Raw genomic sequence first — 12,967 nt, forward strand, 5'->3', positions numbered from 1 at the left:
CACATGCACATATTTACACAAACAATTACTTAAAAAACTATCTATTGTCTCTTCAGGACTGTGGAAAGTGCTACATGTGTCCTGTCTGTGAGACCATCTGCAAGCCAGGTAAGAAACACACTTCAACAATTTCATACATGCTATTTATTTGTTTAGGTTGTGGTCAACTTCAAAATCTGATTATTTTACTAATAACTAATTTGACACTTTTTTTCTAAAAGGTGGCTTTGTTGACTCTGTTTCTGGATCCATCTATAAGTAAGATAATACTATCATGCAAATAAACCTGCAATATTAATTGTTGTTACTAGTCATATAATGATATATCCCCTCTTCTCTCCTTTTCAGGACTGTCGCAGACGTCTTGGATGGCGACGATGACGATGACGACGACAACTAAACCCATTCGTCACCAGCACGTAGCCAAAAGAGGAACGTGCAGTTTGGCATTGTGTTTCACAGATTTCAGGATTTACATTGTAGCGTTATGTTTATTGTCGTTAAGTTATTTTTCTCTTTTTAATGCTACCACATCACACGCTACAGTCTGGTCAATAAATACATATACGTGGAATTAAATTAAATGTATTTAACTGAACAACATGTAATACCTTTTAAACAGTCTTGTTATTAACATCAGTTATGATATGAAATGTAATTGCAAAAGCTAATTGTGTTGTTTTGATGGAATACTTATGGAATAAAATGAGGGAACGTTTTATTTATGTGTTTAAGTTGTAATACATACATACATTATATCATAGTATAATTGTCCTTACAGGTTGTAATGTTTTTCATTTTGCTGTCAGTTTTACTGCTGACGAAACATGATTTCCAAACATGATTTGTGAAATGAAAGATGGGCTTAAAGGGATGTTTATCTAGAAAAAATGTTTTCATGTATCATGTTGTTTCAATGTCATATGATTTTCTTTCTTCAGCAGAAAACAAAGGGGAAAGTTCTGAACTAGCAGGAGGCAGCCTTTTGATATTTGATGTCCAATAGTAAAAGTGTGCCAATAAGAACCTAACTAGCACATTAAATAGTCATACTACTTAATATATTGCTCTCTGCATGTATCATGATTGGTCAGTAATACTCAATAACTGTTTTCTCACAAATGAAGGGTTACTCCATCCCCAAAATGAAAATTGATTAATCACCCCCAACCTCCATGTCATTCCAAACCCCTTAAAAGCTTCGCTCGTCCTCGGAATACAACTTAAGATATTCTGGATATAAACCGGGATGCTTGTGACTGTCCCATAGACTGCCAAATAAATAACAGTGTGAAGGTCCAGGAAAGTATGAATCATACTTTCATACATATAATCATAAGTATGAAAAGCATCGTCAGAATAGTCCATCTGCCATCAGTGGTTCAACCGTAACGTTATGAAGAGACGTGAATACTTTTTGTAAGCAAATAAAACAAAAATAATGACTTGATTCAACAATCCTTTGCCAACAGCCTATGCTCTTCATTGTCAGCAGCGCCACAAGGATGCACTGTTTCTGTGTGTATTTAGCTTTGATTTGAAAGAAGCTTTTACGGGTTTGGAACATAGACTGTCTAAAAACATGGACTTAGTGTCCGTGACGTCACCCGTAGACTCCTAAAGTGGGTTTTTGAAGCCTAAAGCAAGAGGGTCTGGCTGGCAGCGCGTCACCGCACGACTCTCCCGGACAATCAAAAATGGGCAAAAAGGCGGGAGCTAGTTGCTGAAGCCACGCCCACCAAGCACGACAGCGGTGACAGCAGCGGCAATCCACCTGTCACCTGTTTGCACCAGGCTGTAGACGTTTTTTTCTGCTGTAAAGTTGGGCATTTTAACATGGGGATCTATGGGCCTGACTCCCTTTTGCAGCCAGCCAATCGGACGGTAATTGTTTCTCAGGGGGATGTAACGTTAAGTGATTTTCAACATTTACAGGGGGTAGTCTAGTCGGTGATTTAATTGCCGTCAGAATCCAGGATGTCGAGTAGTCGGTGTTTTTCTCTCACCTCCTCTGTAAAAATCAAATTCTAAACTGACAGAAGGCGCGAGCTTTTATTCTGAAATTTATGACGAACCAGGAAGTGGACCAAAAAAAAGGTCCTTTCCGGTTCAGTAACATAAGAGGTAATCATCAACTCCTGTGCTTATTCCCGCACGCTCAAACTTGCTATTAATCTATGATATAACAAATTGCGTTTGATCTATGTGTAGCTTCCGGCTTATTGTTATAATGTGTGACATCTGTTATGGTTTGCCTCGCTAGTCCACCAAGCAATTATCCAGCAACGTGTAGTTATGTGAAACTTTGTGCAAAATCTGTTCACCAAATAACGTAAAAACAATTAATTTTGTTCTGTAAAGGACACGCATGACTCGACACGGGAAAAAAAACTGCACAGCAGGAGCCGTTTACACTTATCACGAGAAGACACCGGTAACGTAGCCCTGCTGGTCTTGTGTATTCATGTGTGTCATCATGAAATGATTGAAATGTAACTACAACATCAAACTGTGCATCTCACTTCATGTTTCCAGCCTCTTCTGGTTATGGGACACAAATTGTGCGTTTGGGGAAGGATGCGATCAAAGACTTCGACTGCTGCTGTCTCTCCCTACAGCCCTGCAGGGACCCCGTCGTCACATACGAGACTCATGTGCCCTTATAGAGATGTTTTAATGCTGACATGGTCTGCATGAGGGTATTTAACCCGGTCTAAGGTGGTTGTACTCAGTGTTAGTCGACCATCTGTCTGCCAGCTGCATGGAGACTGGGATTAATGTGTGTTTGTTTATATTTGTTTACTGCAGTGAAGATGGATACTTGTATGAAAAAGAAGCCATCCTGCAATACATCATTCACCAGAAAACTGAAATCGCCAAGAAAATGAAGGTTAAACCACTTCTTACAAATGTGTTTTGCTCTGAATGTGATTGCCCTTCACTGTGTGTCTAACACACACACACACACACACACACACACACACTTTTAAACTCCGGCATATGAGAAGCAGAAAAAGGCTCTAAAGAGTGAAGGCCAGCTGGAGTCCAAGTCTGAGGAGCGAGAGAGAGCTGAGAAGTTCAAACAGAGAGAAAACAACATCGTCTCCAAACCAATCAACCCCTTTACCTCAGGTGTGACAACTAGACAAGGAGTTTTAAACTTAAGCACAACACAATGAGATTCCTGATGGATTATGTGTGTATATCTCATGTTTCTGTAGAGAAATCTAAGGGCGAAGGAAGCCAGAAGGGCTCAAGCAGGTCCTCCAGTTCTGACAAAGGAGCGTCCAGTTCCTCTTCTGCTCTGCCCAGCTTCTGGATCCCCAGCCTCACACCAAAGGCCAAGCCCACCTTGCTTAAAAAACCTGTAGGTATTCCCTCGTTGCCAGCTGCATGTCCCTAATTTTAGGTCTTCAGTAGTCAGGTGTCATTCATGGAAGAGCATTACACAAGAGATTGTGCTTGTCCTGAAATCAGTTTGCACGCCAATTCGTGATGCCCTTGATTGGTTTGTTTGTCCATCTCTCCTCCTGGTTCGGTCAGTTCTACACTCTACTGTGTTCAGTAGCTTCTTGTGTCATGGTTGTCCTCTTTAAAACTCTCTCACCCTGTATAGGGTACTCAGTTTAAGAAATACACTTCACCAGATTTATTTACTCTTTTGACATCATTCACTGTTTTTCCTTCTCTCCTGCTTTTCCAGTCAAAGACAGTGTTGTGCCCCATGTCAGGACGTCCTATAAAGATGAGTGATTTGATTTCAGTGCACTTCACTCCACTGGACCCCAGTCTGGACAGAGTGGCCCTCCTCACACGCCAAGTGAGAAGCCTTAATTTATTTTTTCATGATATGAGTTTTTCCATTTATGTGTGTATTCATTTATTTATGAGCTGTATCTCTCTTTCCATTTAATACTATATACAATACCATTCAAAATTTGGCATTGGTAAGATTAGAAAACAGTAATAAGAAAGGTAAACCGAAACAATTGTGAAATATTACAAATTAAAATGTTTTCTATTATAGATTTAAGATATTAAAATGTAATTAATTCCTCATAGCTACATTTTCAGCAACCTTTAGTCCTACAACCTTTAGTCTTCAGTGTCACAGGATCATTCAGAAATCCTTTCACGTAGTGATGTAAGAGCCGGTCGAAAATTGTAAGATGTTAAACAAATCGTGATAATTTCTGGTCAGGGTTTATAAATGTATTTCTGTGGAAAACTGACTACCTTCAGAAAAGTTTAGATGGTATTTTCTTTGCATGATCAAAGACTATAGAATACCCAAGACGTGTCACTCATATAGTTTTGAATGGGGAGAAATGCAACGCTCAATATGGCTGCCCAATCGCAGGAAGCCCCGCCTTCTGAATGAAAGAGCCAATCACTTATCAGTAAAGTCAGTGCATCACTGTAGCTGTCGTTTGAAGTCCAGGATGCTATAGAAACAGTCCGCATTCAGAGACCTGCACTCAGGACTGCACATGTGTACTGGCAGTTCTAGCCTGAGAAATAAGCTTTTTAATAACTCCATTTGAGCAAAAGAAACATTTATAGCCGCTTTTCCACCGAAATTACCTGGAACAATATTTTCCAGGAACTTTATTCCCCCAGACCTGTAGCTGTCTGGGTGTCCATCACGGTCTGAACTACAGAGAGATTAGGCAAATAGTCTGGTGACGTAAGTCTATGCTGCGTTTCTCAATACCAAGTATGCAAATCTCTGGTAATTCTGCAAACAGCAGCGTACTTGATAACATCTTTCAGCTCGCCTTGGCTACTGCAGTTTTCCTCACTGTATGTTTACAATAAGACAAAATATGATATCAAATACCACTGCCTATTTTCTTTTAAACATATTAATAGCTGTGGAAATGCAATTCAGGGAACATACATACATTATATCAAACAGTATTGCGGTATTTCTGTATTGTATCTTAAGAAGAAAAAAAACTGACCAAAACCTTTACATTACCACAGGTCTTTTCAAGCAGTATCTTCAAGGTGTTAATCAACTGTTCCTCAGGACAGATACGTATGTGCAGTAACCAAAGACACGCTTGGGAACTCTGTGCCCTGTGCAGTTCTTAGACCCTCGTGAGTTTGACTTTTAAACTCTTTATTCAGCAAGAATTGATAAGCCTTTCGACTTTTTCATTCATTTAGGCCGTGTCTTCACTCTCAGTTTCTCTCTCTTTTTGTTTCCTGTCTTTCCCTCAAGTGAAGCCGTAGTCACTATGGAGTGTGTGGAGAAGTTTCATACAGAAAGACATGATTGATCCAGTGACTGGAGACACACTGAAAGAGAAGGACATCATACCCCTTCAGAGGGTGTGTATGAGAGACATAATGCTGTAAAGAGTGTCTCAATGATTTAGAGATGAACAAAGTCAGTGTATAATGTGTTTCTTTGCTGGTCGGCAGGGTGGGACTGGCTTTGCAGGCTCAGGAGTGGCCCTAAAAGCTAAAGAGGCCAGACCCGTTATGCAAGCATAAAGAGGATTGGACACCGCTTTCACCCTGTAAATATTGTCATTAATTTCGCTGGTCTTGTTTTGTAGTCCTTTGGTTGTCAGTTGTTTGGTGATGATGGGGTAATTGGAGTGGATGTTGAAGTTATTTTTTCCCCTTGCCTCCAAAGATACATGACTAATGTCATGTGTACACAATATGCAGTAAAATGTTTTTTTTTAATTTTTTATAAATCATTCATTTTACACACTTTCACATTTGTCTTGTTTTAATAGTTTTAAGAGAGCTTCTGTGATGAGTGATTAGACTCTTATCAGAATGCAATTGAATGTGTTTGTGAGGACAATGAAACTAAAGTCCAGTCCACAATTAAAAAAACCAACATGGCTTTATTAAGAATTCACAGAGAGAAAAATGTTCCACAGATACAGTGTCAGTCACTTTTGTCTCCTCCCATCTACTGAGTCCCTGGCCCTCTTCCCCTCCCTCTGGATTCATCTCTCCTCTGCTATACCACTTTTCATGTTGGTGATATGTTGAATACCAAATCACAGACCACTAAAATTGAAGCTGTGAAATTCACTTTGTAACAGTCAAAACAGGGCTGTTATTGTGAATACTGATGCGACTGTATTCAGTGCTGAATTCCTGAACATCTCTCTAGTGGAAGACATCAGTCACAATTAGCAATGAGCTGGAATGTCTGTTCATAAGCAATGTGAGTGTTCCTTACAATTTTGTTTCAAAGGATGAAATGTGTTTGACAATAAATAAAACTTTTATCTGTCTCACTAAAAAAACCTATCTTCATTGAAGCCTAACCCTTGACTCTTGCCTCTGGAAATGTTCCTACCCAACAAATGATAAAAATAAGATTTTATTTTCATTTTCAGTTTCCTATCCTCTCACCTACGCCCCCAAATACGTTGCCCTCCTGTGTACCCAAATATGCCAGCATTAAAGTTCATCGTGTCTTTTGGTGAGGTCCTCTCCGTAATTAGTCGCTTGGCTCCCGACAAACATGTTCCAGTTTGCCAGAATCTCCTTCTTTGTGATTTTGTCATCCTGGTAAGTCAATTACACGAAGCAGTTGGAAGTCCATTGTAATTCATTGGCAGTGAATTAAAAGAAAGAAGACAGAAGTAAAGATTAATTCTAAATGGATCTTTGCTTATTATTATTGGTGTTTATGCATTATTTAGAATCAATGACACCACCCACGTTGAAGACCCAGTGAAAGCCACTTACATTGTCTTTATCAGTTTCATGAATGAGATGCCGGGCCTCATTATCAGCATGGTCCACCTCTCCAGGGAGGATCCAATGAGAGACTTCACTGGCATCAAGGAAACCATCCTAACAAACGCAAACAAATCATGAACCATGAAAGAATAGCCAGGAAACACTCCCAGGTGATGTTGACAGATTTCCCTCCCACTGCATACCTGGTTCATGTCTCTGAACTCTGAAAAGTGTTTCTTTTCTGTTGTGACCCAATCTGGTTCATTCTCTCCATTTTCAGGGGTGAACATGTCCCCTGGGAACACAAGCACAGTTTCAATTCATCTGGCCACTAAATATTTGTGAAATATAAATACACTAAATATACTAAACTTCATGAAAAACAGTTTTCATGAAGGCTTTCTTCTTTCCCAGGTGAACAGTGTAGGTACTTACCAATGTATTCCTGCAGATCAATCCTGCCATCACCATTCTTGTCAATGTCTTCAATGGTTTCCTGTAACAATGAAGGATCAGAGTTCGCAGTGATCTGTTTCAGTGCTTCTCAAGTGGTCTGAAAGATGTTAAATGCTAGCAATAGATAGCAAAATGAATAAGCTTCAATATTCATAGTAATTCTTCTGTCACTTGGCCATTTTTATTAGTATTTTTTAACATAAGTATACATTCTGTAGAATCACGTAGAAACCCTCTTCTCCAAATCCTTTATTATTGTCCGATCACACAAGACAAACCTCTCACACAGTGAAAAGATGAACAAGATAATTTTGGTCCTTCATCTATAAGTTTTTTTCCTCCGTGTGAATCTTCTGAACATGTATTGAACATATTTTTAAAGCGGTTTCTGTGAAACATGTTAGTATTAATGCCTTCTGCTTTACTCTATGTACCTGTATCACAATGTCCCTCATGTGGTCAAACTCCTCTGGGTGGAGGAAGGCAGTGAACTCTTCTGTGGTAGCAACACCGTCCCCGTCCCGGTCTGCAGACTTGAACCGTCTTTCATCTCTAGTGAGCATGGCTTTGTAACTCTCCTTATCATCCACATCATCAAACTCTACATCTGAAATACAGTAACAGTACACTAACCCTCAGTATTGGTCATTGGAGTCTAAGTTCTAAACACTAAACATTTTTGATCTATTTAAATGAAAAACAAATTTATCCAAAATACAATCGATTCATTTTGCAAAGATGTTGCACTGTGAACAATTAATGCATAACCCTACATAAACAGCTTTTTTTTTCATTAAAAGCCAGATAATTAGTAGCCCCGCCCAAACTCAAAGGCTCATTTTAATTACCCATATAATATCCATAGGTGGTGTTCTTGTACTCAATCCAGCCAATCTTCCCGTCCTTGTTCTGGTCGTACTCTTTCCAGTGCTTGTCCACGTTCTCCTCGATGTACCTCCTCTGCCTGTGCTTGATCCAGTGGTGCAGCTCAGCATGACTGATGAAGCCATCCTTATCAGTGTCAATCCTATCCACAATCTTTCTGCAAAGGGAATATACAAGAAAAAAAAATATTGTTAATTCTAATAATATTATTACTCCCCTATGTACTGTACCGTTCTTGCATATTTATTTTACCCTAGTCTCTCTTTGCTCTCCTCAGGGCTCAGCTGGTCAAAGGTCTTGGCTTCCTCTTTGCCCAGGAAGGCCTCGTGGTCATACTGGTATCCGTGGGCATCATCATGAACATGGTCACTGAGGTCGGGCTTATGATGTACACGCTTCTCTTGTGCAGGCACAGCAACTGTGACCCCAACAAACAGGGCAAGTGTCCCTAAAAAGAGCAGCTGCATTTTCTCCCTAAGGAGTGTGTGTAAAGGAGACAGAAAAAAGATTTGATCAGTTCTTTCTGCTCTAGATAAAAAAAGGATTATGCACACTAACACACAAAGTCATTGTGCTTAGCAATGAAAAATGTACATGTATCATCAATGGTCTCATTCAATTTTAAATTAAATGATACAGCATAGACAATTGTTTTTTAACTTTCTGAATAAGCATCAATTATTTTATGTTAAAGCATAATAATAAAAAACAAGGACAAACATAAAATCTAAAAACATTTTTTAGTTTTATGCAGTGATTTCCAGCGTATAATGACTTTGAACGAGCTGTACAAAAATAGTTGACATTAAAAATAAAAACAGTCCTATTTAAGTAAAAAAAATTAATAATAATAATGTGAAACTGTATAAATGACTTACCAAGCCTGCAGTGATTTCTGCGTGAGTTCACCCGTTTATCCTGAGTTGAGGAGTACGCGTTGGCACTGTTCTTCTTTAAAGTGCACGTAGAAGGGGGTGGGGCAGCCATGTTACGTGTTCTCAAAAAGATTTTACTGACAGGACAAAGAGCCAATTGTAAGACGAGATTGGGCGGGGCCTAGGAGAATTCTAAATTCTACTGGCTACGAAACGCCACGTTGACACGCGAGCGCGCATTCGGAGAGGCAGGCGCGTTTTGCCAAACTGGGAAAAAAGTTTTGACGATTGCTTGTCTTTGAGTGAAACATTTTGTTAATTGCGTTCGGGCTGGAAAATTAATGGAAATAAATTACATTAAAATCATGTTAAATAATCTTAATGTAACATGCAAACTCTGTTTTATTAAGTCTTTAAGGCGCAAGTTAAAATCTGGTCAGTGGTCTTTAAATTAGGCTACTTGTTCGCAGAATTGTAATAATAATGTCAATACTATTCAGAAAGTTTTCGTTTTGTAAATTAAATGCCAACAGATCAAATCCTTAATCATTGTCAGATTAAACAATATACTGAATAATGAATATTGATTATTAGCATGTAAGTGTAGTTTTTTAAGTCATTAAAAAGAAAAAAAGAAAACTATATACAATCCCTTTTAAAGATTTAATACTTCCTTTTTGTATTTTGTTTGTGGTCAGTTTGACTGGTATACCAGGAAGAATGTTGAAAAATGCAATAAAATATTGCAACTAAATATAACTGGCTAAAATATAGAGCAGCAGTGTGAACACAAATCAAAATGTTTTAAGTTCTAGTCATGTTTTATGGCATGTTTTATATACTGCAGTTTATGTTATTAAGTTGCAATCTCGTTTAAATTTACATCATACCTGGGTTCCACTAAAGTGCATTACAATCATATGTTATTAGTATATACATTCCCTGGGAATCGAGTCTGAACCAGTGTTTCTCTAACTTGTATCCAGCAAGAATCCAATAACTTTATCAAAAGTGTCCTTAAATAAATGTGTGTATATATAAATATATATATTTTTTAATAAATGCTTATATTTTTAACATTATGTCCATTAATGAATCATTAAAAAAACATATAATTGTTTCTGTAAAAATATAAAGTAGCGCAAAGGATCATGTGACACTGACTGTAGTTATGGCGGCTGAAAATTTAGCTTTTTATCAAAGGAATAAGTAATAAACCTTTATTTTAAATTGTTAGACTGCTTCACAAAATTCTTGCTTCTATCTTTTATTCCTTTTTTTACATAACTTTAATGCAAAAAACATTAATCTACAATTAATCTGCAGTTTTATCAATCTAAAAAGCTTTCTGCAGAATTTCAGGCTTTGCAATTCCATGTTAGTCTGTTTATGAGACAACAAAATACTTGCACCTATGGATGCTAGAACCAAGGCCACTTGTGTCTTCTTATACCTCCTTCCACTTTGTCACCTCCTGATTTTGTTGTTTCTCAATCCCTCATCCTCCCTCACATCTTTTCGCACAACTTTTCACACCTGCCCTCTTTCTTTAACTCTTTGTCTCTCTCCAGACAAACACAGCGCTTCGTCCCTCGGTCCTCACCCCTTTCTCTCTCTCTGTGTGTGTGTATGTGTGTCCCCTCTCTTCTCTCTCTTTGCCTGTGGCTGTGTGTCTAGTACCATGGAGCAATTGAAGGTGACAGGGCCAGAGAGAGAGGAGGGGAGAGGGAGGACGTGGCACTCTGTAGCCTGGGGGCACACAACAACACACACAGAGAGAGATGGCAAAGGAAATGGGAGGGCAGAGACGACAAAATAAGGAAGAAGACAAGTGCTCAGGAACCAAACGGATGACACAGAGTGATGGGGAGACTGTGGGCTACTGAATTATTTGTAATTGATGCATTAACATCAATGCCTCTGCTGGATTTTGGCGTCACATGCAGGGTATGGAGTACAAAACTTACTCCTTTACCACATATACATGCACTCTCATACATGTACACACTTTTTTTCTGAGCACTTGATGTTAATTTGTCCCGGCATTGTTGCTATGGTGACCTCTCTTCCCCCTCCCCCCCAGCAGAGAGAGAGGGTGACAGAGATGAACTAACAAGACACTGAAAAAAATGTGCCCTGAAGGAGCGTACGCTCACACACCAGCACACATAATAAACACGCACTCAACGTCACATGTGTGCAACACTCTGACACTAAATACTAACAACGTTTTATTAGGATCCCTTCTCATTTGCTTCACTTTTGTAACTATTTCAAAAAGTAACCCACACGGAGAAAGATGCTCTTCATCTTCTTCCATTGTGTTTCTGTTTAAATCCTCTGTCTGTTTTCCGTGTCATTGTCTTTTGCCGTGCATCCTCTGAACGAGTGACAAAGAGGGAGACATAGGTATGGGGGGAGGAAGAGAGCGGAGGGTTTTGTCAACCGGAAATAAATAAAGCTGGCACCCTCCTTCTCCTCCGCCTCTTCTGTCTCTCTTTCTCGTGCCCTCCGTGTCTCCCTTCCTTGTTTTTTTTTCTACAAGGATACATCCATGGCCTCGTTATGTCTTCCTATTTCTGTCTTTCTGTTTCAGTTCCTTCGCTATCATGCGTGTACCGCACGAAACTCCTTGTGATTTGTTTGTGCCGTGACAGTGTCTGTTGACCTGATGGTGCTTGTCACATTAAAGAGATGGACCTCCCAAAAATGAACGTTCTGTCATCATTAACTCACCCTCATGTGATGTCTGGAACACAAAGGAGATGTTCAGCAGAAGGCTCCAGCTGCTCTTTTCCATACAGTGACTGGTGTGAATGGTGCCTAGGGGCTGTTAAGTCACCTAAAAGTACCATAAAAGTAACATACCAGTAGTCCACACGACTCCTGCGCTAAGTCTTCTGAAGTAATACAATAGCTTTGATCAGACCAATATCATTTTGGTAGCTTGGCAGCTCATTTAGTCAGCATTCACTTTCAGTTTATAGAAAAGAGCAGTGTGAACATGCTGAATATCTGCTAAACGCTGTGCTCCACAAAAGACAGAAAGTCATACAGATCTGGAAAGACGTAAGAGTAGGTAAGCAATGACAAAATGTGCATTTTTAGATGAACATCCTTTTAATATTTGTGTAGATCTACTCTGACCCCATAAGTAATCTCTGTTTATTGACATACTACGTTCTCATTCCAAGTCTTTGCATAATATTTATATCAAATTTAATAGCATGAAGAAAAAGGTCAGTGGTTCTCAGCATTTTTGTGTTCAAGGCAAACTTTTATCCAAAACGTTTTTTGTCACTTTTTTTGTCCTTTACAAATTCCCTCCTGTCTAAGCTGATATGCGTATCTTTGGTATGTCTAAGTTTTAGTGGGGTTTTCTTAGCATTTTAAATTAAGATTTTGTTAATATAACTAACCTTTAATAAAGTAATATAACAACTCATTGGGGGTCCCAGCCTTCTGGTTGAAAACCATTTACCTTAAAGTGAATGCATCAAAAAAAGAAACATATCAGTACACAATAAAAGAGCTCAAGATTCTCTGATTCAAAATGAACCCCTTTGATCCTTTTTCTTACTTCAAAAGTGAGAATAAAGAAGCCTCATATTTATTTGCCTAAGTTGAACCTTTCATATTAACTAGAACCAAAACTGTCATGTTGTAAGTAGGTAGTGTTGGCTGAGTCTCCTGTATCAGACCTCCATGTCTCTCTCTCTTTCAGTTTTTTCTCTCTCGTATTTTAACGTGTCACAGACTCTTTGGTTTTTAAAGTTAATCCAATAAAATATGCAAATATAGCATTGGGATTGTCACAAAGTGCAGTGGAGGGTAAACATGCTTTATACACTCTGATGTGTGTGTGTGTGTGTGTGTGTGTGCATGTAGAAGAGAGCCCCTCACACGCAAGTCTGAGAGCATCTCCTTATGTTTGCATGTAATCTTACTAGCGAGCATGGAACGTACAGAGAACAGAGTAATGCGTGCAATTTCTCTTCTCAAGTAGTTCAAACAAAACTACTTTTTTAGTC

At 38.9% G+C, this 12,967-nt stretch overlaps 2 protein-coding genes and 1 pseudogene across 2 annotated transcripts in view; 2 read left to right on the forward strand and 1 right to left on the reverse strand.

Moving 5' to 3' along the window:
- Positions 1-721, forward strand: part of LOC132145816 (germ cell nuclear acidic protein-like) — a 4,915-nt gene extending 4,194 nt beyond the window's left edge. Inside the window, exons 4-6 of the mRNA XM_059556968.1 lie at positions 57-108; positions 222-258; positions 349-721. Of these exons, the coding sequence (XP_059412951.1) occupies positions 57-108; positions 222-258; positions 349-400 (141 nt within the window). The 3' untranslated portion in view covers positions 401-721. The remainder of the gene's footprint in view (positions 1-56; positions 109-221; positions 259-348) is intronic.
- A 1,409-nt stretch (positions 722-2,130) lies between these two features.
- LOC132146011 (nitric oxide synthase-interacting protein-like) lies at positions 2,131-5,625 on the forward strand (annotated as a pseudogene).
- Positions 5,626-5,847: 222 nt separating this feature from the next.
- On the reverse strand, positions 5,848-9,059 carry LOC132145784 (calumenin-like). The gene is made up of 9 exons (XM_059556966.1): positions 8,940-9,059; positions 8,314-8,535; positions 8,025-8,218; positions 7,611-7,783; positions 7,156-7,216; positions 6,924-7,015; positions 6,727-6,834; positions 6,353-6,543; positions 5,848-6,183 (listed from the first exon to the last, which is right to left on the reverse strand). Exons 2-8 carry the CDS (start codon positions 8,526-8,528, stop codon positions 6,436-6,438), a joined length of 951 nt encoding a protein of 316 aa, XP_059412949.1. The 5' UTR covers positions 8,529-8,535; positions 8,940-9,059; the 3' UTR covers positions 5,848-6,183; positions 6,353-6,435.
- Between the last annotated feature and the right edge of the window lie 3,908 nt (positions 9,060-12,967).

Source organism: Carassius carassius, chromosome 1 (genome assembly GCF_963082965.1).
Source record: "Carassius carassius chromosome 1, fCarCar2.1, whole genome shotgun sequence".
Lineage (NCBI taxonomy): Eukaryota > Metazoa > Chordata > Actinopteri > Cypriniformes > Cyprinidae > Carassius > Carassius carassius.